General features: G+C 33.8%; 4 protein-coding genes across 6 annotated transcripts; 2 read left to right on the plus strand and 2 right to left on the minus strand.

The window, feature by feature from the left end:
• Window positions 1–252: 252 nt before the first annotated feature.
• Window positions 253–4418, minus strand: LOC101252097 (WRKY transcription factor 1). 2 transcript variants are annotated; one of them, XM_004243498.5, is made up of 5 exons: window positions 4139–4418; window positions 1885–2593; window positions 1629–1797; window positions 1381–1542; window positions 253–738 (listed from the first exon to the last, which is right to left on the minus strand). In XM_004243498.5, the coding sequence occupies exons 2-5, from the start codon at window positions 2576–2578 to the stop codon at window positions 501–503; spliced, it is 1263 nt and encodes a 420-aa protein (XP_004243546.1). In that variant the 5' UTR covers window positions 2579–2593; window positions 4139–4418; the 3' UTR covers window positions 253–500. The 2 variants fall into 2 exon arrangements, with proteins under 2 accessions (XP_004243546.1, XP_019070419.1); XM_019214874.3 differs by having other exon boundaries at window positions 1885–3063; window positions 4139–4398.
• A 2491-nt stretch (window positions 4419–6909) lies between these two features.
• LOC101251489 (SEC12-like protein 2) lies at window positions 6910–14581 on the minus strand. The gene is made up of 10 exons (XM_004243496.5): window positions 14212–14581; window positions 13211–13305; window positions 12654–12801; window positions 10934–11025; window positions 10742–10838; window positions 10304–10379; window positions 10081–10201; window positions 7852–7968; window positions 7697–7764; window positions 6910–7274 (listed from the first exon to the last, which is right to left on the minus strand). The coding sequence occupies exons 1-10, from the start codon at window positions 14464–14466 to the stop codon at window positions 7168–7170; spliced, it is 1176 nt and encodes a 391-aa protein (XP_004243544.1). The 5' UTR covers window positions 14467–14581; the 3' UTR covers window positions 6910–7167.
• Window positions 14582–16167: 1586 nt separating this feature from the next.
• Window positions 16168–18043, plus strand: LOC101251793 (uncharacterized). The gene has a single exon (XM_010325576.4). It carries the CDS (start codon window positions 16430–16432, stop codon window positions 17960–17962), a length of 1533 nt encoding a protein of 510 aa, XP_010323878.1. The 5' UTR covers window positions 16168–16429; the 3' UTR covers window positions 17963–18043.
• Window positions 18044–21354: 3311 nt separating this feature from the next.
• On the plus strand, window positions 21355–23418 carry LOC101261432 (probable serine/threonine-protein kinase WNK11). Of its 2 annotated transcripts, none has more exons than XM_026032029.2 (3): window positions 21355–21489; window positions 21637–22148; window positions 22750–23418. In XM_026032029.2, the coding sequence occupies exons 2-3, from the start codon at window positions 21645–21647 to the stop codon at window positions 23116–23118; spliced, it is 873 nt and encodes a 290-aa protein (XP_025887814.1). In that variant the 5' UTR covers window positions 21355–21489; window positions 21637–21644; the 3' UTR covers window positions 23119–23418. The 2 variants fall into 2 exon arrangements, with proteins under 2 accessions (XP_025887814.1, XP_019070209.1); XM_019214664.3 differs by having other exon boundaries at window positions 21407–21489; window positions 21634–22148; window positions 22750–23338.
• Window positions 23419–25329: the final 1911 nt, after the last annotated feature.

Genomic DNA, 25329 nt, shown 5'->3' on the forward strand with positions numbered 1-25329 from the left:
CTGTTTCGATTTGTTTATCTAGTTTTAACTTAATCGAAAGTCTAAGAAAGTAAAAAAGTTCTTTGAATTTTTTGGTTTCAAACTAATGATACGTAGAAAAATCAAAACTTTACTTCATCTTGTGGTCTCAACCTGTTCTTAAAATGTTTTCTCAAGTAGAGGGTCTTATCAGAAATAAACTTTTTATATACACTCTATCTTCATCAAACCCTATTTAAATAGAACCCCAAGAAATTAGTCTGATCGATACACTTATCAATCTGAACTCTCTTAAATTTATTATTAACACAACTTATACATTTAAGTATAGGAATTCACACCAATTATGAGGTTAAATCAGCTGTTTCTATAATACATATATATTTATCCTTTCTTTTTTCTCCTACAAGTGGAGAACAATTGACCAATTACAACAAATAAGAAAAAAGATAAGATTAGATAACTTGATGATGTAACATTATCTAAATCTGTATTGAGTTTGATTGTTTGGCATTATGCTCTCAACTTGCACCAATATGGACAACATGTTTGTTTTCACCTGATTCAGATGTGGACTCTCCACTTATTCTTGTTGTATTAGAATCAGCCTCTGCTGTATTTTGGATAACAGTTCTGGAAGGTGGGATGTCATGGTCATGCTGCCCTTCATATACTGTAATCACTGATTTTGGATTATGGGATGACCTCTCCACATGCTTCTTTGCAGGGCAACCAGCACTCGAGCATCGGTAGTAACTCCTGCGGATAAAAGAAGCTGAATTTATAGAGACGGAGAGCACCAAAACCAGGAAGCGGGGGGTGGAAGGAAAGAGAACGACAAAAGCATACAGAAAGTTGAACATTATCAACGACGAAAAGTATGATACAAACATTCATATTGGACATATAAAGTCTGGGAGCAGTGAAACAGAAACTGATCATATCAGCTTCTATATACAAAACTACACTGCAAGCTCTTTATTTGTTGTTCTTTTTTAATCTGATTAAAAGGTCTAATGTCTCATTTAAGATTACCGCAAGATATGATCGTAAGACCATATAGGAGGATTTAGTATTTTAACTTCTATCTAAAAGGAAGTATTTATAGAAGTTGTATCAAGAAGAGTGAGCGGGACTCGTGCAAATACTATTCCATTTTCCAGAGTACTTTGGGACAACTTAAAAAGGAGTGGTGGATAGTCAGTGTGATATGAAGACAGCAATTGTTCTGATACATCAAATTAGATTGCTTTCGTTCCTTTCACGGGTCACAGTGGAAGAATAGAAATACTTTGTAAACTCATTACAAGAAAAGAACTCAAGGTTAAGAGGTGATAAGGAAAATCTATTTTGCAAGGGGCAAAAGTTTACAAACATGTTTTAAGAAAAGGAAATATTTACCTAGGATTTGGATTTCCTTTCACAAATTTTTGCCCGTATTTACGCCACCGGTAACCATCATTGACTACATCCACTTCACTGCTAGTTTGAACAATGTGTCGTGATTCACTAGGAGACTTCATAGGTGGAGTCATGTCATCACTCGTAGGTACTTCTTTCTTCCTGTTGCAGAACAGTTGCACAATGATCAACTTTATGTAGAGCTGAACATTGAGTACAAATTAAGAAGATGTTTGATTTTCACATACCGTCTCTTTGAGTTGCGACCACCATTATTATCACCCTCATCTCCTGGTTTAAGTGGCTTCAGGACTGTATCTTGTGAACTACCACCAGCTGATACAACAGTCGCTGAACTCAGGCTCTCCGATGGTACGATAGATTGACATGCTTCACCAAGTGCAGTAGATTTCTCACCTTCAGCCAATTATGTCACTAATTAAAATTTATAATTCCTACTTATCTAGACCAAACAAAGTAATTGACTCGGACAATCTTGAGTACCTTCATGTGGTGTTCCCGTTGACATGTCTGGTCGTCTCGTTTCAGAAGGCACTACAAGCTCAGGGGAGATTTGGGGACTACTTAGAGGTTTTGGATGTTCATGCGTTGCTATATAGTGAATATTGGTTATATGACCATCTTGTGATCTCTCCACTTGTTTTTTTGCTAGACAATTAAGGCGCGTGCACTTGTAATAACTCCGAGTGAACTCATTTCCTCTAACAAGTTTCTGACCATATTTTCGCCAGTTATATCCATCTTCAGATGGTTTTTCAGGTTCACTGAAGGGAGTGACTCCTTGATCAGATGGCAAATCCTGGACACTCGTATCAGGGTTCCGCCTAGATTGTAACTTACACAAAGCATTCTCAGCCATTGGTGAAGAAGTAACTTGTTCTTGATGAGGTTGAGAAACAACTTCTTCCATTTTCTGACTTTGTATTTGTTGTGAAGAATCTGAAGCCTTTCCAGGTACTAGGGATATGTTTCCATCTTTTACAGGAGAATCTGATTTACAAGATATAATGTATGGTTCCTTCTTCGGTAGTACAGAAACTCGACTAGATTCGGATGCACCACCCTCACTCTCGAGACCCTTTTTCTGATGCACATTTTCTGCATCTTTCTCCGGTACATTAGAAAGGGAACTATCTTTTTGATTGGATTGTGACATATCATCCTTAGGTATACCCATTCAAACTGAAAGGATCTATTTGAAGTGAAAACAACAAAGTACGACATTTAGGATGGGAGTGAAGTACAAGTATATTGGCATATACAACATATAGATCCGCTAATCCCAAAAATGTAGCACACAAGTGAGTTGGCCCTGTCTATTTGGAACATATCGAATATCAATTTTTCTAGAGCACGGTGAACCAATGACATATAGATATTAATAGCATACAAAGACAGATTTATTATTCTGTACCAAGGACTTAGTTTTAAGTGGCAAAGGTTGAAGAACTTCTGACCGTCAGAGGTTCGAACCTTGCACCATGCTAACTAAGCTGCGTTATTAAGTGGAGAAGGGTAGAGAGCTGGACCATTATCCCCGACTTTCACCAGCACAGGGTACCGGGCAACTTTATCCACCAAGACTTGGGCAGATAACTCACATGGCGCTTTGCCTCCATCGAGAGCATAGATACTTTTATGTTAGGCCTCTATTCACTTTTCCTGTAACATTGTTGGTCTCACAATTATAGCATAAACTTTCCTTTGTCAATATTAAGTATCTTCATATTGTATAGCATTCTCGTGGTACTCTACCTCAATCATCCTATTTTAGTTTTATTTATGTATTGTAACTTCATCTATCATGTCATTACAGAGTCCGCTAAAATCCTTCAAAAAACAGTCATTTATCAATTTGACATTTATGGATACACTAATTCTTTGTATCCAGCAGAACTCATTGCTCCTTTATTACCACAAACGAAGAATTCTATGTAGCTATTCTTTCCAAAGTTTTCCCTTTCATAAGTACGTTTAGTCCTTCTGAATTACCTAAATTCTACGACAACTGCACCTGAAAGGACGCCGAAGTCAAGGATGCCAAAGACACTACTACTTGGTGAAATAAATTCTATAAGTATCAATTTCAAACCACTGCTAGAGGTAAAAATAACCCACTACATCACAACTCTTTCGATGTTGCACACAAGTCATTACTTCAGGCTTCCGCGAAGGCTACTCCTAGTAGAAGTGGTAGAATTATTCCAAGTATTTCAGCTGGAACAACTATGTGCTCAATGTATTACTACCAACATGTAAAATCAAAACATATGAATGGAGCATCAAACTAATTACATGTATAATTCTCCAAAATAACCAAAACACTTTACAATCCAACACGAATCACCAAATTGATGGCGATTGAACAATCCCAACTAGTTTGGATTGAGGTGTGCCTGATAAGCTGTGTAACTTAACTTTGATCGGATATTTACATATCACCAATAATGATTCTTCTATTCCTAATTAGATGCTGAATAGGTTAACTATAATAGTATCTAATTAAAGTTCAGAATCAAAGATAATAAGTGAACAACATACCACATTGATTTCTCATACGATCACTCAACTAATAGTTGTGTGAACTCAACAATTTCTCATGACCCTCCAATCTTCACAAACCCCCAAAAGTTGTTAAAAGAAAAATGAATTCACAACAGCATAAGCCCTAAAATACATTAATTAAATAAACTAAGCAGGAAAAGATAGCTGTATGAATTGAGAAGAGAATTCTCACCTTGTTGTACACAAAGTTCCAATCAGCAAAATTAAGTTTGGCCAACTACTACTCTATTCTTAGCTCTGTATCACTCTGTGTGTTTGAAAGGCAACTACTTACTTCAACCCTTTTTTGAGGGGATTAATTAACAAAAAAAAAATTATGGAAGAAGAATTTTGATGAGGTCTTATTTTTGGATTGGAGGAGTGAGAGAATCAATAGAGATTATATTTGGAAAAGATAGTGATTTATTGAAAGGGGAATCTAATTCCTATGTTGGACTTTGCTACTGCTAATCAATAGACATATGGCCTATTGACAGTGGCATTTGTCAGCACTCAGGTATTTTTTTTTGTTGTTGTTTGACTTTTTTTTCCCCGATTAATATACTGCATTATATTTTAGGATTGTATATACTAGTTTCTGAGGCACGTGTATTCTATGTGAATTTTTATAGATATGTTATAATTATAAAAATTTTATGAAAATTAATGAATAATATAATTTAATAATTACAAAATAAGAATAAAGACTTACGCAATAAAACATTCATAAAAAAACTAAATTAAGAAGTCTGATGGTGATAAGACAAAAAGAAACAGATTTAAGAAAGATCCAATGTAAAAATTGTTATGTATAGATGAAAAATAAGTACAAAATTAGTACATAACTCTCTGTGTTTTTATCAACTCCTTTCATATCCTATCAAAATTCAACAGGTTTCTTCATCTACTTTAACTATAGAATGAAAATGATAGCCTAATAATCTTGGTAGGGGTTTCATGAGATTAAAAAAGTTGAATTTATATGGATAGAATAGAAGGAATATCAAAAGATATATTAAAGTTTTAGTTTAAATATTTGGAGGTTATGAATATGAAAGATAAGAGTTATGAATATTTAGAGTATAAAGTTGAATAAGTAATTAACAAATAATAATAAATAAATGAAAAATATGAAAAAAGAGTTAAAATTAGCAAACCATGTAGAAAGAACAACTAAAGTTCTTATCACGTAATTAAGCTTTAATGAATTTAAATTTGTGAAGATAGAGTCATTCTTTAATAATAATCGAGAGGACATTATCAACGTGTGTCTCCATTTTGCAGATTTGCACTCTTCATATTATTAAATTTGTTATTTATCATAAAGGATAATACTTTATCCACATAAATTATATTATTCATGAGAGGGGTTAAGGAAAAAGTTATGAGAAAGAGGAAAAATATAGCAATTTAGTAAAGACTTTTTTTAAAAAATTTTTTATAATTATTATATACATATAGATTATAGATGATAAATATTAATTAATTGGATATTTAATTAGAAATCAATCTTTAGAAGTCTAAAAGTCATTAACCTTTTAATTAAATTTATACAATTAAATATTTAAATATTTTATAACAATTTAATTTATAAAAGGGTAAAACTGTAATTCAACTTTCAATTTTTTTTGTTCATGCTTTTAGTAATATATGATTATTCTTTTGAATTGTGTATATCGTTGGAATAAACAACGGACATGTAGTTTCATCTCAATTTATTTGCTTAAAATTATCATTCGTTTTTCATAATTTTACGCACCCGTGATCCAAATTAAAACACCATAACATTTAAAATAAAAAAAAAAAAAAAGAGCCCTTTTCCATTAAAACATAACCGAAAACCTTTTAAATCAAATAAAAGATAAACTTGTTCTTCACTACATTGTCATTTGAAGCTCTTTCAAATCTCATTAAAATAAAGACATAGTAGCATGTGTTTTCATTGAAAAACAAGAGACCCATTTTAATTTGTTGGTGAATAGAGTTGAAAATATTATCACTAGTGATGGACAAAGCTTCAAGAAAAGTGGGTTTGCAATCAAATAAGAAAAATTGAACTTAAATTGATTAGTTTTTGTTGAAATGGGTTATAAATAATATCACTATTGACGATAAAGCGTCAAGCTTTAAATTGGATTTTTATTTTTCTTGAATTCCGCGGCAAAATTGAAATTTAATAAAATGAGTAAACAATACAGTCAACAACAAGTAGACTCCAATGATGGAGAAAAAACCAACAAACCAACAACAAGCTTTATCTCCAACCAAGTGAATTGAACCAAGTACACCATATTTTTGTGGTTGTTGTTGAAAATTTCTTTATTTTAATTTTGCACATGAATAAAAGTATTCTTACAATCTATTTGTGTTAGTTGAAAAAGATTGATTAATTGTTGTTTGAAATTTAAAGAAAGATAGCATTGAGTTTATGGTTTTTTTTTGTTTCTCCTTTTTTTTTCTTTGATAAGAGAGGAACCAACGATATTTCCTTAAAAAAAAAAGGTGAAGGGTTATTTGATTGTGGGTCGGGTGAATCTTTTAATTGTGGGTCGAATTTATGGGACAGATTGTTAATTTATGAATTAAAAACAATGGTCAAACGGATAGTTGATTAGGATTAAGACATGTGTACAGAATGAGAAGACGGTTAGTAAGAGGGGTATGTATGTACAATAACTGGACGGCAGGGACTGAGAGAACCCAAAGTATAACGAGAGACATAGACGTACCGTTCAACAAAGTTAAAGGAATAAATTCATCCTTTTTCCCTTTTTTCTAAGCTGTATATGTATTTTGTAGAGTAGAAGTAAGATTGTGTATTGATCAGGTTCAGTTCGATCGATTTTAAAGTTTATCAATTAACACAGTACTCTTTTTTTAATTTCAGCTTCAAATACTCTTTCGATGTGAACTTAATATTGTCAATTTGAAAGATATGACATCCCTACTTATATACTGAAGGCAAAAGAGAATTTTAAGTAATATAAATCTTCAAAAAAGAGTTGCAAATTGAAAGAAATAAACCTACACAACTTGTTTTGTACAATGGAGGACAAAGTAGGTATATTAACTCTCTGTTGTCTAACAGTTTAAGCACATTAAAAACATCAGATGTCTTTTAACTTATCGAATCTCGAATTCAAGCCTACTGTTCCAGAGATGGCCTTCAAAAATGTTTCAGATACTGTTTCACCTATAAAAATTCTTTGGGGATAAAGCTCGTCATTTTAATATAGAGTTTAGCTCCAATGGAAGAATGCCGTTGCTTGCTGCATAATATACAGCAATTGCAATCAAAAGAACAAGTATGACGATCCACAAGCTCAGACCTGCAATGAAACGATATGTTTAATGACATAATTACCATAACAATAGTCGATTATGCATTTGCACAAAGAATAGCACTTGATGGCTAGACTAGGAGATCTGTCTGCAGTACAATCAATATCAGCCAGTTGGAGAAAATGATCCAGATTAATTCAGGTACTAATGACTTACCAAACTTAAATCAATTGAAATGCTAACAAAGACAAACTTCTTGCAGTTGTTTCCTACTAGTTCATGTCATCAGTAATATCATGATGATTGAGTTAAAACTACACTAATCAGGATTAACAGCAGAAGCTTACAAACTACTAACGTTAGGCTCATTTTCGCGACTCGGCTGGCTACCTGCTAACAATTACCACACATAAACTAGCTACTCTCTACCATCATGTTCCTAATATTGATATGGTAATTAAATACTCACCACTTTTCTTCTCTTCCTTTATAATTGTCACTCTCACTCTTGAATCCAAGGAGGCAGAAAGCAAAGCCCTGAAGAAAGAAAGAAAAAATTAGAATTGGTTGTGTTGACTGCAGGCTTTTACAGGTACTAACAGGAGCATGAAAACATTTTAGGACCTCGAATCTTCTGAGAACTTCAATGTTGTTACAAGACCAAGATGAGCCTTTTTTACCACATTTTGCACTTGAAAATTGTTGGAAGACACTATCAGAACATCTCCCTCAATTGTTCCTCTGCAAAGGAAAATGAAATACAGACAGCCATTAAGTTCCCAAGAACATATTCTACGGAACATCATTATTGCTTCTACTACTCAGCATTATAAGATGTCAATAGGATGATGGTAGTTTCATGCGGATCATAATGTATGATATGAACTTATGGGAAATTCCTTGAAAAATTTACAACCTAAATGTAAGTTGTTGTTAAATATATTAGCTGGAGAAACTGAAATTGACTCAATAGTCCCTCAGAACAATACATCATGTCTCTTGAACAACAAGCTAACAATCTGACATCTTACTCTGAGATTTGGTTTCTTTCAGAGTGTCTTCAATGATACAGGCTTAATCATATAAGAGAAAGCATCTTGTATTACGTTCCATGAGAAGTCAATCAGCAACTTATTTTTTATTCGAGTTGGTGTCCAGGCAGTCCCTTACAACTCACAAGCACAGGTGGTCGAGTAAACCTGTTCACTGAGGTTAGCAGGTGGACCCACATATTATTATTACTACTACTATAAAAGCTGGACGCGAGGAACTTGTGGTCGTCCTATTTAGAAGGATATTTGTGTAATGTAGAATGAACTGTTTCTTCTCATTGGTTGCTAGATATATGTTACTGTAACTTCTCTATACAGTTTTACATGTATTTTCCTATTTTGTCTTGTGCAGTAAAATTACTTGTAGGACATGCTGTCTGAATCTAAAATTATGACAACTTCCAGTTGTGTGTCAGTTTTTAGCCTTTTACACGTGGTAATATCTTGGGTTTCTTACTGCAGGTCATTTTTTGCTCTTTTGCTAACATGTTCTAATCTGATTTTGATGTCAAAAACAAGGAAACATCAATTGTTTGTTTTAATTCTATGTAGTAATCTGAAAGACTAGTCACTTACTTTTTTTATTTGCTCACAAGTAAGGATGAGACTAGTTTTAGGTAAATGTGGATAAATATACAAACTTGGATTTTTAACTTTTTTGGGGCAGAAGTGGATAACTTGAAGTCTTTAAGCAAAAAGTGAATGGGCTGTTTGTACGTTGTCCAACTCTCAGGTGCTTTTTCTCAATCTTTACATAAATACATTTCATGATAAAATCTTTATTTACCAAAAAAGTGTTGCTCGCTCTTGTAGTTTTAGCTTGCACTATATTAATATTTTTCCTAATGAAAATAATAACCTTATTTATGAACGAAGTTCATTAATTTCACATTACAACAAGAAGTGCAGAGCATCTAACACCATTACGTTTCTTTTTTGACGACAAGGAAAATCCACAGCCACTACCCTTTTTGGGTGTGCACAGGGTAAAACCCTGCTCCTATGCAATAGCTCGCAAACCACATAGGAGAGGTAACCCGCACTAGGCAAGCCTGGTGCGACGAGCTCGACCCAGAAAGCAAGCCCCTTGCTTTCTCTGGCAAGGGGTTTTGAACTTGAAACCTCCAACATGGAAGTCCCAAGCTCAAACCACTGGGCCACCCGAAGGGTTAACACCATTACGTTTCTTGAAGAAATAAAAATTGAGTAGCCAATATTTGATTTCATTATGGCGGTAATTACTAATGAGAATTACGAATATCACACATTGACTGATCCAAGAGAGATTAAACAACGAAAAGAAAGACCAATTCTTTAACCAAATATGTATCAATTTTAAAATTTTAAAATCAAACCAAGCTAAAACTAAAAATTATCTATTTTTTAATCAGTTCGGTTCATTTTCACCTTATTGTGAATTCCCGTAATTAAACTGTATTTACTAAAATACACTACAACAAACTATTAACACATGCCTACAGCCACTTATATTATCACTAAGCTTTGAACCTGGAATCACCAGGTATGCTACTCCTATGTGTCAACCTCTCCACCATCTCCTTTGGAACAAGTCAACTAGTTGTTTTTCTCCTCTTAAATTATCAATTTATTTTTTTTTAAAAAAAGGAAACAAGCTGCTTTAGTTGGCAAGTGCTCACACTTTTTGAAGGGAAGCACTAAGTTTAGCACATTATATGAATCTTTCCAACTTTAAGAACATTCAGCTATATGGAGAGTTCAGTGGTGCAATGACATGATATTTATAGATATTCATGGAATAGAAACCAACAAAGAGTCTTACATTGCCAGAAGCTTTCCATTGGTTGAAATATTGAAGGCACAAATAGGATCACGAACAACACGCTTTGATTTTATCCTCCTCCACGTAGTAGTACTCCACTTCGAAATACTTCCCCCTTGATCTTTGCAAATACAAGAATACAGGGTTAATTCTTCATACATGCCAAGTGAAGCACTATCTAAAATAAGGTAATTCAGACAAATTTTCAGTGTAGCATATCAACCTCGCATTGTGGTGATGTACAGAACCTGATTCTCATCGTTAATTGGTGCGAATCTACAATAGCCAAAAATCTCATCCTGAGTACAAAAGATGCTTCTTGTCAGATAACTAAAGCAACAAAGAGAAAGATCGGGATATATGCCCACACAACGTCCTTGAATTGGGAATATTTAAGAATCTACCTGTATGATGTAACTACCCTTTATCTTATTAAAAATAAGAATCCACGTGTAAGAGAGAACCAGTTTATATCAAGCTAATTGACAGGAGAAACAAAACATTTAAAAATGAATCTCCACTGCTTTTTGGGTAGTCTTAACACTCAAGTGACAATTAAATCGAAAATTTGACATCATTTCTTTTCATTCACAGGGAAAAAGTGGAACACAACACACAGACCCTCTTCCAGCATCTAAAAGTCATTCATAGATATTCTTACATTTTCCTTCGTCAAAGAAGCTACAGAGGTTGATTTTGAGACATCCCAAATCCGGCAAGGGCCGCTTCCAACAGATGCAAGAAATTTTCCATCCGGGCTGCATATACAACCGAAAACATTTGAGTCAAAATCTGTCTACCATAAAATATATTGCTTGAAGTGCTTAAATTGAAATTGAGCAATGCTATGGACCTGAAGTCTAGATCCTTCACAGAAGCATGAGCATTAGCCTGATCAAGAATATTTTCCATCCTAGGCCACTTAAAAACCCTCAACTTGCCATCCTGTACTGCACCAAAATTCAATAATCAAGATATTTATTTGAAATTCCATATTTCAATCTTTATACAAGGACAGCAAGAAATCAGCAGAAGCTGATCTAATAAATCAATCATGTCTTAGTCTGAAACTAGATGTAATAATTATTCTCCAAATCAAAGTTGACAAAGCATAAGGAATCTTCGGGGATGGGATGACAGACAGTTCAGCATGATAGTGTTCCCTAAAATTAGACCACCAAGCCAAGTTGCGAAAGTTCAGCATAGAGATTACAACATTTTTCCTTTTTTTCACTATATAGAGCAACAGAACAAATAGAATAGTATATTTGCTTTGTAAATTCTATTTTTTAAAAATTTACTCATTATTCTCCCAAACTATTTGGTATTTCACAGCGTAGCTGAAAGAGTGATTGATTCCTGGTTAACCTACTCTTTACCATTTATATACGGCAGCCATAGACTGCTCTAAACCACCGAGCATAAGGTTCATCATTGTTCTGCAGGCTCACATTACAGCCAGAAAAAACTGATCTTTAATGTCAATCCACACATTAGCAAACATTACTGGGGAAAAAAAAAAAAAGAAGATGGTCATGGAGGATAATGTATAAACTTGGTCACACTCACAAAATGGTTAACAACTTCTGTCAGTTCCAAAAGACTCTATTAACTCCAAAAAAGTCGAAAAGAAGTAGCAAGCTTAGAATGAGAGCATGGTAGGAAAAGACTAGCATAGAAATTAATATTTCCTGATAGAAATCTATTCTTTCGGTATTTATTTATTAGTAGCATCAAAGGAAAACTCCTTAAACTGTGTGTTATGAACCGATACTAAGAAAATTCTTAAAATGAAAAAAGACTTGTTTAAAGTTTTTCTTTTACTTTGCTACTAATTGCCTTCAGCAGTTCATTATTTCTGAAAGAGTTAAGTTCTTCTGACATCTTTCTTACAATGAAGAATTAAAATCTGTAAAGGAGAAAGCCAAATGGGTTCTAAAGGTAAGGTAACAACAATGAGGGATCCAGAACGTGAGTCAAAACATACAAGATATTTGTAACTAAGACTGATGAAACCTTTTATCGCTTACAGAGTGATGCCAAAGAATCAGGCTATAATCCTGAGTTTACTCCCTTCTCCTGTACATCAAATAATAACTTGTGGGGCAGAACAAGGTTTCAGGAAGTAAAACAACCCAGATTTAAAGAGCACTTTCTGCTACCTTTTCACATCAAGCCACTTTCTGCAACCTTTACAGTTTAATGCAGGGAGAACATGCGTACCACCAGTGTTTCTTTTGGTAATTAGTGATGTAAACTAGTGGTGCCATAATTTGTACTCAGACTACCTCCTCCTTTTCCTTTAAAGACAATCTAACCCATAGGTACAAGAATATTTTTGAGGGCAAAATAAACAGAGACCGACTTTCATGGTAATGTTTTTAAAAAAACACTTTGTCCAACTTTTACCAAAGTATGAGAATAACCAGAGCTTACAGAAACTGGTCTACGTAAATATTTCATATACAATGAACAAAACAGTAGTGCCTTCACATTGAGCATTTTTCCTTCAATGGCAAGCAACAACCATACTTTCATTTCAACCTGAAATAGTTTAAGGGAAAGATATCTACCTCACCACCGACAGCAAGTAAAGAACCTTCATCGTTAAAAGTTAGTGCTAGTTGTTGTCCAACATCTTCCAATGGCTCAAGTACTTTCTCAGATGATCGCAGACCCAATGAACGATTTTCATCTGTCTGAAAATCCCAGTCAAACCATCTACACGGGTAACACATTGATTAGATGCTTACCCACAATACTTGCCAAAAGGAGAGGCAAAAATTCCAAGCTAAATTACTGCAAGTGGTCTACTGTGGCCTTGTTTTATTTTCTAAGTTTTCTTTAAGTTTGCTAAAGCAACTAACAAGATAAGAGGAGAAATCATAAAAATGAACAATTTCAAGAAGTCGTAGACCTCATGTCAAGTGATATCACTTTAGTCCTTAACTGTATAAGCCCCTAAATGTTCTATCAGCAACAGTATGCTTTTGTAATTCTACGCTCCCCTCAGCCCGTGCCACCACTCACAAGTCACAAAGTGAGGGCCGAGGAGTGAAAAGAATGAAGAGCTACTCAGCATGAATAGTAATCTAAGCCTTCAAAGTAAATCCCATTGCACAAACTTTACCTGCAGCTTTTTGGCAATGAGCATATAAGACCTTCTCCACCTGGATGTACTGCCATCCTATAAGGCAGATCACCGCCAGTTCCTAACCTAGCCACCTTCAACAAAACACATAGTTCTAGTCAAACTGATCCAAGGAGGCGACAAATATAATCTCCCATGCTCTTCTAATGTTTCAAGGAAAACAAAAGTGAAGAGCATACATGGCAATGGAAATAAAGTTATTTGATCATTCATAAAGCTCACTGATATTTGTTGCTTTTGGATGTACTAGATAGTTTTAGCAATGGCTCTTGTAAAAAGAATAGTTTTATTAGGGCTAGAACGTCTGAAAATGTTATTATATAAGCATCACAACAACCAGGTCTGACAAAGATAACGTACTGCACTGAAAAATAGCAAATCTGATGTCTGTGGTCAACCCATCCGAGCCCTTCTCATCCTTCAGCAAGCAGGATTAAGACTTCACCATTAATAAACCCAAGACAAAAGATTATTTTAATGCCCAAAATAGTTTTATCATGTACACCCTCCAACTCAATTTGTACGACAATGCTTGACTTGGCACAAAGTTTAAGTTATTCATTTCAACTCATGAAGAAAATAGTAAGTTAATGATTGATAGTTAGTTCGAATAGAAGATCATCAAACCAAAGTATAAAATTCAAAAGAATAATTGCTTCACATTCTTGAAAGTTGTGATTCTTGTGGAAACCAAACAGAAATAGAATAGTTCCGAACATATTCAAATGTTTCAAAACAGAAATCGTATCATAAGACAAATACAAACAAAGGAATAGCTCATTAAGCTACATAATGATGCATGTTTAAGAGTTCAAGAAAACCATTGATGGTAATACATATTTCATAGACCTCAACTTCTTAAAGATCATACAGAACACGAATCTATAATGAACATAGGCACAAACAATAATCTACAGAGCAATTCAATTTGCATAAAAGCACTTTACATCGAATCATGAGAATGAAAATATCTGACTTACGGGTTCATCAGAGAGCACATTAGAATCAAAATCGAATTGAGCAACAATGAGAGCATTACGAATACCGCTATTCCCTTCCCCACCACCTCCGGCAAGAACAACATAGTTTCCCGGTGCCGATGACGATGATTTGTCTCCGTCGTCCTTTTCATCATCGACCGACGGTTCAACGGCAGATCTGAGAGCGCTCGGTGGAACCCAACCGGCACCGTAAATTGGGACTCCGTAGTTTTTGGAATTGGCAAATTCAGCCATCTTCGGTAACTGTGATCTCAGCGTATCGAGAAATTGAGATGCGCACCAGAGGCTTTTGTTTGCTTCAGTCAAATGGTGAGAATGTGTACTGTATGTCTGTAATATTACTTCAACGGGGCCGGTTCGATGAGGTTGAAAACCGGTCAAATAGAGTTTTTCCGAGTCAATACCGGTTTAGTGTCATTTAATGTAAATTAATTAAGGAGTGTTTGGCTTTGACACGACTAATGCACGTACTTTTATCTAACAATAGTTGTCCATTAATAACTTCAGGGATCCCAAAAGAAACGATAAATAAAAAGGGGTAATATTGCTATATTATCTTTTAATTTTATTAATTAGATGATAAATAACAAGGGTAAAATAAATACAAAAAGTAAATTATCTTTTGATTTTTTAAATTGAATAACTATTTTTTAGTATAATGAACAATTATAATTGAATTGAGGGAGTATTAAATTCTGCAGTAAAATCTTTCATTTGTCTATTTTTCTCTTTTTTTTAGTTTCTCTAATTACTTTTGTATTTTGACAAATCAAGAAACAAAGGACAAAATAAGTTTTACCTACTATACCTTCAATTAATTATTTTGAAACAAATGTATAATTTTTCTTTAAAATCTTAAGATTTAAATTCATCTACTTCATAATTAATAGAGGCAAAATGATAAATTCATTGTGTCAATCTTGTTTTCTTAATGTGTTTCAATTCAAAAGTAAACAAGTAATTAAGAAGAGTTATATTCGGTAGGTGATTAGGAGATATATAAAATTAATTACATTTTAGAAATCAACATAAATATTACATGTATAAGTCACAAAAATAACTCTAACCATCTAGCAAATGACCCTAAGGTACACCAAAAGGACATTTGATAATTGGATAAAAAACAAGTTATCGACGCATTAATAGAATATAATTTATTCATATATAAAATTCATATGACCACAATTTAGAAACATGCATAACTAATACATGAAAAATTAATCCTTGTATAACTTATATTTTCATAAAATAAAAACATAGATTTGTTCACAATTAATCCTTATATTACTAATACTTGCATGATTTTAATTTATATTTAGCAACAAATTAGATTTATGTATAAAATTAAGGGAAAATTACGTAGTTAAGTAAAATTATACTACTTAATTACTCATCATAACTATACTTTGTTATACTTACCACCAGCGACTAACTTACTCATTAATTGCGTGAGTCGACTTCGAGTTTATATAACAAGTCACGTTTATATATATATATATATATATATATATATATAATTTGTCAGAATATACAAATATATATGTATAATATACAATTATCTAACCGATATACTTATACATTCACGTCTCTTCCGCTCTTTGCACACTATCGCTCGTCTCTTTCCTCCCTCTCCTGATCTCGCTTGTCATATATACAAATGCATATGTATAATATACAATTATCTAATCGATATACATATATAATTCACCTCGCTTCTACTCTCTGACCTCGCTCACTCGCCCCTCTCCTCCTTCACTTAATCTCGTTTAACATTTATATAAATACATATGTATAATATACAATTATCTAAATATATATAAACAATTCACCTCTCTCCCACTCTTTGTCCTCTCTTGCTCGTCTCTCTTGTTTCTCCAAGTCAAGCTTGTCTCTCTCCTTTCTATATAAGATGTAGCTACAAATTATAATTATATGTGAAAGTTCGCGTAAAATTAGTACGGATCTTATTTCGAAATATAGAAATTTGCATTATTTTATTTTTACTTTTTTTGGAAAAATATTCCCAAAAGTGGTAAGGGAGAACGCGTTCAAACACATTGGAGGTCAAATTTGGCTTTCCTTGTCCCTTCGCAATTGGGTCACCGCCGCTCTACATATATAACTTTCTTCGTTTTTTCTTATCAATTCTTCTTTCTATACACAAATTACCCTTTAAACTTTCCGATCTTCATCAACCATGTTGTTATCGCCGGGACACTCCCCGCGCCACCTATCAACGCCGTCTCCTTCGCCGTCATTGGCCGAGCAAAACCCTAATTCAACCCTCCACAACAGTAATTCTTCTAAAGCACCAACCAATAAGCGCCGATCGAAAGTACTCGATGAGGACACCTACGTGGCTGCAATAGAGAAAATAATCGAGCGTGATTTCTTCCCAGATATCCCCAAGCTTCGCGATCGTCTTGATTGGCTTGAAGCGATTCGTACAGGCGATCCGGTTCAAATTCGTGATGCTCAGTTGAAAATTATTGAACGAAGGGGAGGTAGAGCTGTTGGATCGAATACTGAAGGTAAATTACGAACCCCTGGTTCGACTTTCTTTCGGAATTCGACTACTCCGTTTGAAGATCCTTATAAAACTCCCACTCCTAGTGTAGTTAATGGTTATAATTGGTCTAGTGTTGGGGATACTGCGGAAGGTGGTGGTGGTGAGGTGGATGGGTCTTTGAGTTTAGATGAGTTTTTTAGGAGGTATACGAGTGAGGATAATGAGAGTTTTTCAAAGCTTATTGAGAAAGTGAACAGGAAAAGGAAGGAGAAATATGGGTATTTGTTGGAAGGTGAAAAGGAGGAGGAGATGAAGTTGATTGAGGATTCTAAGAGAGCGAAGGTAGTAACTGATGGATATGGGACATCAGATCAGCCAGTGGCTACATTGGAAGGGTGGAAATATGCTGCTAAGAATTTGCTGATGTATCATCCGGCGGATAATGGGGAAGTAGCCTTGACTGAAGAAGAAAGAGCTGAGAGGCTTAAGGGATTGACGAAAGAAGTTAGTAAGGTGAATACAAGGTTTCATGGTAAGATGATGGAATCACAGCCGAAAGAGGATGAGACAGTGGCTGTGCTTTATACACCTGTTCCTGGGGCAACTCCGGTTCCTTTTCTTGATAGAGGTGATAAGACAAAGAAGTATGATTTGGATGACTTGCGGAAGACCCCGAATCAGTTCTTTGTTGAGTCAGGAAAGAAGGCTGAGAATGGATATAGTTTTGTTAGTACTCCTTCACCCGCGCCTGGTGTGGATGGATCACCGTTTATAACGTGGGGAGAAATTGAAGGAACACCTTTGCGGCTGGAGCAGGAGGACACACCCATTGATATTGGTGGAAATGGTGAAGGCCCTCAGTATAAGATCCCAATGCCACCCTCCAGAGATACAAAGGCTCATTCTTTATCTCGTGAAGCTGCTCGTAAGTTGAGGGAGAGGTCAAAGATGTTTCAGAAACCACCATTACCTTCACCAGTTAGAGGAGGGAGTGCTAGTCCAGCTGCACGTACTCTTTCACCTGCTGCACAGAAGTTTATGCGAAAGGCAATTGCCAAGTCGTCTCACTCTTTAGACGAATCTCTACGAGCAAGTTACCGTGGTTCAAGTCCTGGAATGAACACTCCTAAAACTGGCAGGAGTTTGTCAAGGTTAGGAAGAGAAGGTAGCCGAGATTCCAGGTCACCATCTATAAGAGGAGGATCTAATCCTCCTTGGTAATTGTCTTATAGTAATGTATTGGTAACTACCTGTTCCTTATTACAAAAAAGTATTGGTAATAACATGTTAACCGTTCTCAAACTTTGTCTCTTTTACCTAAGCTTTACTAAATGTTGTCTTTGCTTCTGTTTATGTCTGTAAATGTGGAAATCTTGAATTTGCTAGTGATGAGTATGCGTCATTCCTTTTCCCTGTATTGCTTATTAATCTCGTTATTTATCACTTTATGGACTGATAGAGCTTTAGTTTTCTCAAGTAAGCTGAGCTTTTCCCTTACGGGAAAGCTGCTTATCCATTTGAAAGCAGTGATTGTGTAGCGAGCTGATGAGTATTCTTTTATTAAATATTAAATTTTAGTTGTTTTGATTCTTTTGTAGCTTAACTTAGTTTTGCTGTATCTCCATGTTTTTGTTAGTTGTTAAGGAGACCAATTAGCACTGTGTACCCAATTGGCAAATTTATATTTCATTTGCTCACCAGTTATGTAACCTTTTGGGGTTTGGGGGGTGGAAAAAGTACTAAAGATCCACCCTTTGGGGTGGCCCAGTGGTTTGAGCTTGGGACTTCCATGTTGGAGGTCTCAAGTTCGAAACCCCTTGCCAGCGAAAGCAAGGGGTTTGCCTTCTGGGTCGAGCTCGTCGCACCAGGCTTGCCTGGTGCGGGTTACTTCTCTTATGTGGTTTGCGAACTATTGCATGTGCGCACCCAAAAAGGGTAGCGACTGCGGGTTTCCCTTGTAGAAAAAAAAAAGAAGTACTAAAGATCCAATTTCTGACGACTTGAACTTGCTATAAAACATGTAGATATCCACATTTCAACTTTGAACGGTTGTCTAACTGAATGACAGCTAGTCAGGTTGAACGTAGTTCTGACTTCTTTGAAGTCTTCTGTTAGAGAACCAGATATGCGCTAGTGTGTTTTTAGCTTCTTAATATTTCATGACATCGCTAGATGTAATATACAATACTTTCACTAGTTCCAGTATGTCTTGGTAGTTTGTAAATGGTGCCATTGGCAGAGAGTAGTGTTGTGGCGGATGTGGAACTTCTTTATATTTTTATCTCCTATCTGATGAGATGCAGCAACTTAAATCCATTGTTCTGCCATGTTTTAGCTCTATTCTTTCCCTTTTATGGAGCACAAAGGACCCCGTCATACAATTTTTTCCAGAAGAATTTTACTTCATTGCAGGTTAACATATTTACTCCCCTGAGATCTATGGTCTCTTTTGATTCGGATGAAAAAAAATTAATTAGGGAACTGTCTCCTTTCTTGCTTGTTGGGTTTTTGGGATTTCACTGATTGTCAGCTCTTGTTAACACATTGGTAATCGTTCCTTCATCAGAGCAATTTTGCTCGCTTTCCTTAATGTATTTAGTTATTTTAAAAAGGAGCATACGATAAACCAAAGTAAGAGCTGTTACAAATAATGAAGAAACTATATGAAAACCATGTAATATAAACACAACCTGATATAGGAATGTGCTGTTTGATAACCTGTTACTAACTCTGCTTGCGGGAGACAGTTGAGAAGTCAAAACTCCATTCCAGGCTACTCGGTTCCTCGATCCCCTGAACTTTTTGGGAAGAGAGGAAGTGGTAATGCATGTGAGTTAAGAAAGGTGGGCAAGTTGAGTATAGGTATTACAACAAGTTTTATGGTTGAATCAACATATTTATTTCTTATCTGTGTGTTTTATGTTGAAAAGAAGAAGGTTAAGACTTACCTGTGTCAAAAAGGTATATGCCCTGTTTCTTGAAGTGTTATAATTGTCTCAGTGCTGTGGTTAAGTCATGATTATTTTGCTACTAAATGAGCTGGCTAGTTGACATGTGATTTTTTTTAAAAAAAAATTTTGAAGTCTGGTGAAAGCCATCATTATTGTTATGATTGTCACTCATGTGCCTGAGATTGCAAATGTGTTGTTCATAGGATGCTTTGTTTTACAGGGAAAGATAGAAGATATATCTCTTCATTTGATTTGATACTTTTCTTCAAGAGGAGATTATTGATATCAGCTCTTCAGCTATACATTCATAACAAATTAGCATTCGTAATTTTCTGATCACTCGACAACAACTTTACCAATTATGTTTTTACTAGTTGGTAGATTGAGTGAATGTGATGAAGTGTGTTTTGGGCACGGATGACACATGACATGAACTATTTTAGTGTATTTTGTTGTATGGTGACAGCAATATTCATGCCACGGATATGTTATGTTATCATATATTGTAACAACTCGATATTTTTTTCTTCAAGATATTTGAGTCTTTTAACTTAGCTTTTCTGACTTTTTCAATATATTCACATGCTTTCTCCTACCTTTTCTACAACTTGCTAATAATATTTTTTAAAAAATATCCAACTTGCAAATTGAAATGTTTTTCTTGAAGAAATGTGATGCAAATTTGATTCTTGTTTTTTTTAAAAAAAGTATATATTCAATTAATTTTTCTAGTTAGTACTTGAGATAGAGACGGATCAAGTTATTAGAAAAACAAACTTATGATTTTTGTTAGGCCTCTAATTATAATTTCATTCTCCGAAAGAAAATAATGATTAGTTGAAATGTATTTATAAATAAATAATTTAAATAGAAAAAAATAAATAATTCATATACTCCTAAAAAACTTATAAAGTTTTAAGATAATTTAAATATGTTTTTAACTCTTCCGTAAATTTACTTTATAACAAAATAAAATATATAGGTTAAAAATTATTTTTCATTTATTAAAATTTGGATAACTTTAACAAAATTTCTGACTGGACCACAAATCGTACATATAAAGAAGAAAAAATGGAACCATTAAGCTGCAATTTCAATCTTAATCACCCACGTTGAATCAAATTAACGAGAGAAATATGATCATGATTCACGAGAATTAATTATACTATTGATCTTAATCAAGTTTATGCATGGACTGCTCCTATTTGAAGTTATTTTTAATTTCTATCCCTTATCATTAATTTTATGCTTATTATTATTTCAAAAAATAAATTGTTATCCAAAGTATGCTTAACTATGATTTATTTTTTGATATATAAGGGGTATATTTGTTCGCATATTTAAGATGTTAAAAGGAAGATCTTTTAGACCATAAAATTTACGGAGAAAAATTAAAAATCACCTAAAAATAGAAATACTTTTTTTTCGGAAAACCCAACCTTAATTGAATTAAGATTGAAGCATAATTGTTATTGATATTGTTAGAAAACATTAGTATTTTCTTCATTAACTAATTTTTTTTTTGTTTTAAAAAAAAAACTAAATATAAATATGAATTATTTACCGATTATAATGGCAACAACACACGTGACATTACAATATAGTTGATAACTTTTGAAACTACGTAGAAATTAATCTATGCATGCCTACGTATAATCCAATCCTTATTTTACTTAAATTAGACTTCTCTATAAATATATATAAATATAAGGCATTTGCATATATAATTTATCAATTGCCTTCAATACTTTATCCTCCAATTTATTTACTCCCTCTATATTTTTCATCTTACTAAAGGTAAGTAACAATCATCGATATGAACACATGTTTTAATATATTTTTTTTAATAGTGAACCTAAAATTATATTTATTTTGAATATTGAATAACAGAAAAGACGAGTTCTTAGTGTTTTTTTTTTTTTTTGAAAAAAATTGTTTCAGTAGAGGTAAAAATGCCATTTGCAAGTGTTGATTCGATGGAGGAAGAAAAGGAACAATTTGCTGAAGTCGATCCATCAGGTAGATTTGGTCGATACGCGGAGTTACTAGGTCATGGTGCTGTGAAGAAAGTATACAGAGCATTTGATATACAAGAAGGCAGAGATGTAGCGTGGAATCAAATTCAATTGAGTAAATTTATCGACATGCCTTATGTTGTCAATAAAATTCATTCTGAGATTGAGTTGTTGAAGAACTTGAAGAACGATAATATCATCGTGTTGTATCATTTCTGGAGAGACAAAGAACATAACACACTCAATTTCATCACTGAGGAATGTGTGTCTGGGAATTTGAGGGATTATAGGAAGAAGCATCGTCGCGTTTCTATGAAGGCGTTGAAGAATTGGTCTAGACAGATATTGCAGGGGTTGGATTATTTGCATACTCATGATCCTTGTGTTATTCATAGAGATCTTAATTGCAGCAACATATTTATCAATGGCAATGTTGGGAAGGTAATTCAAAATTTTCAATCATTCTAGTTGTCTTTAGTTTATACAGTGCATTTAGCTTAATGTTTTGAGAATTTGAGGTCCCAATCCACATACTCATAGATGATGATTCACACTGATTTTTGATAATAGACGAGTTTATTGCTAGGTGTTTGACCAAATAGGATCATCAGTATTGCTTTCTAGATCGTTCTACAACAAGTTTTGAACAAAACAAAAAAATATTTTTCATTCTGAAATTCCATGCCCTTGACACGCGTTGTCTCTGACTCAACAAACCTCACATATTTGTCCCTATAGAGCTATGCAATCATTGATCCCAAAAACGTGCATATCCAGTGAACTTGTGATATACCTTGTAAAGCTAACTCTTCACTTGGATTCGCTTAAGATATCACGTGCACCCCTTCTTCAGAAGCTTGTCAATCTAGATGCCTATTAGTCCTTCTCTTTGACCCTTACTCATGGACCTCAAAACCACTAAATAGTCAACTCATCAAATCCCAACAATACAATTGCTTTTACTACTAAGAACCTTAAAATTCTGAAAAATCCGGCTCTACCGGTAAGATAGCTAATTATCATAGTTGTTATGTTTATACAGGTAAAAATAGGTGATCTTGGGTTGGCTACAATAGTAGGGAAGAGTCATGCAGCACATTCAATGCTAGGGACACCAGGGTATATGGCACCAGAACTATATGAAGAGGACTACACAGAGTTAGTAGATATTTACTCATTTGGAATGTGTTTGCTAGAAATGGCCACTATGGAAATACCATATAGTGAATGTGAAAGCCTAGCCAAATTATACAGGAAGGTTACATCAGGAGTAAAGCCTCAAGCTTTCAACAAAGTGAGTGATAAAGAGTTGAAAGATTTCATTGAAAAATGCATTGGACAACCAAGAGCAAGACCATCTGCTGCTGACTTGCTAATGGATCCTTTTCTATCTGATGTTGATAATTGTTGAGATGCACTTTGTTTAAATATGGACAAGTTATTTCTTGTGGTTCAAGCTTAAGTTATCAATTAATGTTTATCATATAGATTAGTTACCAATATGTATTATTCGACCATCTAGTTTATCAAAAATGGTCGCTACATATACACTCAGTTGTATATCGTATGTATATCATATGTGAAGGGATAGTTATCAATATGTACCATTTGACCATTTAGTTTATCAAAAATGGTCGAAATATGCACTACATATACACGCGATTGTATATTGTATGTATATCATATGTGAAGGGATAGTTATCAATCTGTACCATTCGACCATCTAGTTTATCAAAAATGATCGAAGAATGCACTACATATATACTAGGTTGTATATGATATGTATATGTGTGTACATCTATGCATATCATATGTGAAGGGATAGTACTTATCAATATGTACCTTTTAATCATCTAGTTTATCAAAAATGGTCGAAGTATACACTATATATACACTCGATTACATATGATATGTATATGTTGTGTACATGTGTGTATATCATATGTAAACTCTTGGGGATGTGCTAGCGGTCTACACGTCACCCTAGAACTTTTCTATGCTAGTAAAAATTGGTGACGATAGGTCTTTCATTTATCTGATCGGAGGTATAGACAACAAGGCTACCTTCATAACATTTTTCCTTTTGTTCATATATATGTTGAAATTATTATAAAATATGACGATTTAATTTGCTTGAATTGTTCAACCTAAGTTTGACGAAGAATCTTAGTTTAAAGCATAGGAGATCAAGCCAATGACATAGCCAGAAATTTAGTGAAGCTAATGTACAAATTTTCTTTTCAGTTATTGACAAGGAAGTACAAAGTTAAAAATACACTCATAATATTTCAGCGAAGAATGTACATTGATACACCCTTCGCCTAAGATGGCTTTGCTCATAAGAGAGAAGGATTATATTAAAAAATCAGTTGGCTCAACTTTGAAAGCTCAATTACAAGAAAAGTTTACTTAAGTTATTGATTACTCCGTGATCACTCAAATATTGCTGACTCTATTAAATTAACGAAAAATAATAGTAATAAAGAAAAACATGCTAAGTAAAGACAAACTTGTGTATGTATATACTAATAGAATTTTGAGGGACACAAGAATGAAAAAAGGGATAAAGTTGTGGTTGGGATTAAAAAATGTTGGTTAAGCAAAGTAAATATATTTGAAATAAAAGCAAACCCTACTTAATTATTCTAAATTAGGTACTTAAATATATTTTACTACAATTTTAGAAGCCGTGCCGTCTTGGTTATTGTTGGCTCACCTTATCGTATGTTACAAAAAGCACCCTCTAAACTTATTCTACACTTCACCTAATTAATTATTAATTATTATTAATTACCCTTTTGTTAGTGTTTTTCATACTAGTAATTTTTTGAAAATCTGATTTAATATGTGGTTTGGCTTCAATTTTCCACATTTTGTCATTCCCAATACACTTGAATTTCCCCCATGAGTTCACTTAAAAATATTACGTGTCTTGAAAATTTTTTGCATACATACTCATTTAATCTTGATTCATGTATTAAAAAAAATAGAGTTATTTTTTTAATCGTTCATTTTAACAAATTAATTCTAAAAAATCCAATACTATATTCATTAGTATTAATAACTACATGAGGTACTGATATAATAGTCAAATTTAGGTTTTTAAAGCCTATAAAAATTTAGTAAGATGAATCACTAATAATAAATAATTTGTTAAGAGGAGTATAGAATCTACATGAGCCAAATAAAATGAAACAGATAGACGTATTTGATAACAACCTCGATTATGAGATTGAGAACAAGGGTTGATATGAGAAAGAAGTACGTAATAAAAGACGACTTGTTTTCTAAAATGCTGAACAAAATTCAATTTGTGAGAATGAGTAATATTCGACAGTCAAGTAATTCACTTAATTGACTATTTTTATTTTTCATTTTACTTTGTGAAAGTTCGATTTTTCATAACCCTTCTGTTATTTCCCCTTCCCTACCCTCTATTTAATAAATAAAAAATGCATGTATAATAACCCCCATATATAACCATCGGAGTGAATTCCGGGGGAAAAGTCAATATATGCCTACAAAATAAATATATATATATATATATATATATATATATATATAAATTCCAATATGAGAGGTGTATGTATACGTGCATTGAGTTTCAAAAGCTACGTACTAA

The sequence above is a fragment of the Solanum lycopersicum genome, chromosome 7 (assembly GCF_036512215.1).
Source record: "Solanum lycopersicum chromosome 7, SLM_r2.1".
Classification (NCBI taxonomy): Eukaryota; Viridiplantae; Streptophyta; class Magnoliopsida; order Solanales; family Solanaceae; genus Solanum; species Solanum lycopersicum.

Coding starts and splice junctions, on each gene's coding strand:
- LOC101251489 (XM_004243496.5), bottom strand. CDS start 14,466: ATGGCTGAATTTGCCAATTCCAAAAACTACGGAGTCCCAATTTACGGT. Junction 12,802..13,210: donor TCATTGCCAAAAAGCTGCAG/GTAAAGTTTGTG, acceptor TTACCCGTGTAG/ATGGTTTGACTGGGATTTTC. Junction 7,765..7,851: donor AAGTTCTCAGAAGATTCGAG/GTCCTAAAATGT, acceptor TTCTTTCTTCAG/GGCTTTGCTTTCTGCCTCCT.
- LOC101252097 (XM_004243498.5), bottom strand. CDS start 2,578: ATGGGTATACCTAAGGATGATATGTCACAATCCAATCAAAAAGATAGT. Junction 1,543..1,628: donor GGTCGCAACTCAAAGAGACG/GTATGTGAAAAT, acceptor GTTCTGCAACAG/GAAGAAAGAAGTACCTACGA. Junction 739..1,380: donor AAAGGAAATCCAAATCCTAG/GTAAATATTTCC, acceptor TTTTATCCGCAG/GAGTTACTACCGATGCTCGA.
- LOC101261432 (XM_026032029.2), top strand. CDS start 21,645: ATGCCATTTGCAAGTGTTGATTCGATGGAGGAAGAAAAGGAACAATTT. Junction 22,149..22,749: donor TCAATGGCAATGTTGGGAAG/GTAATTCAAAAT, acceptor ATGTTTATACAG/GTAAAAATAGGTGATCTTGG.
- LOC101251793 (XM_010325576.4), top strand. CDS start 16,430: ATGTTGTTATCGCCGGGACACTCCCCGCGCCACCTATCAACGCCGTCT.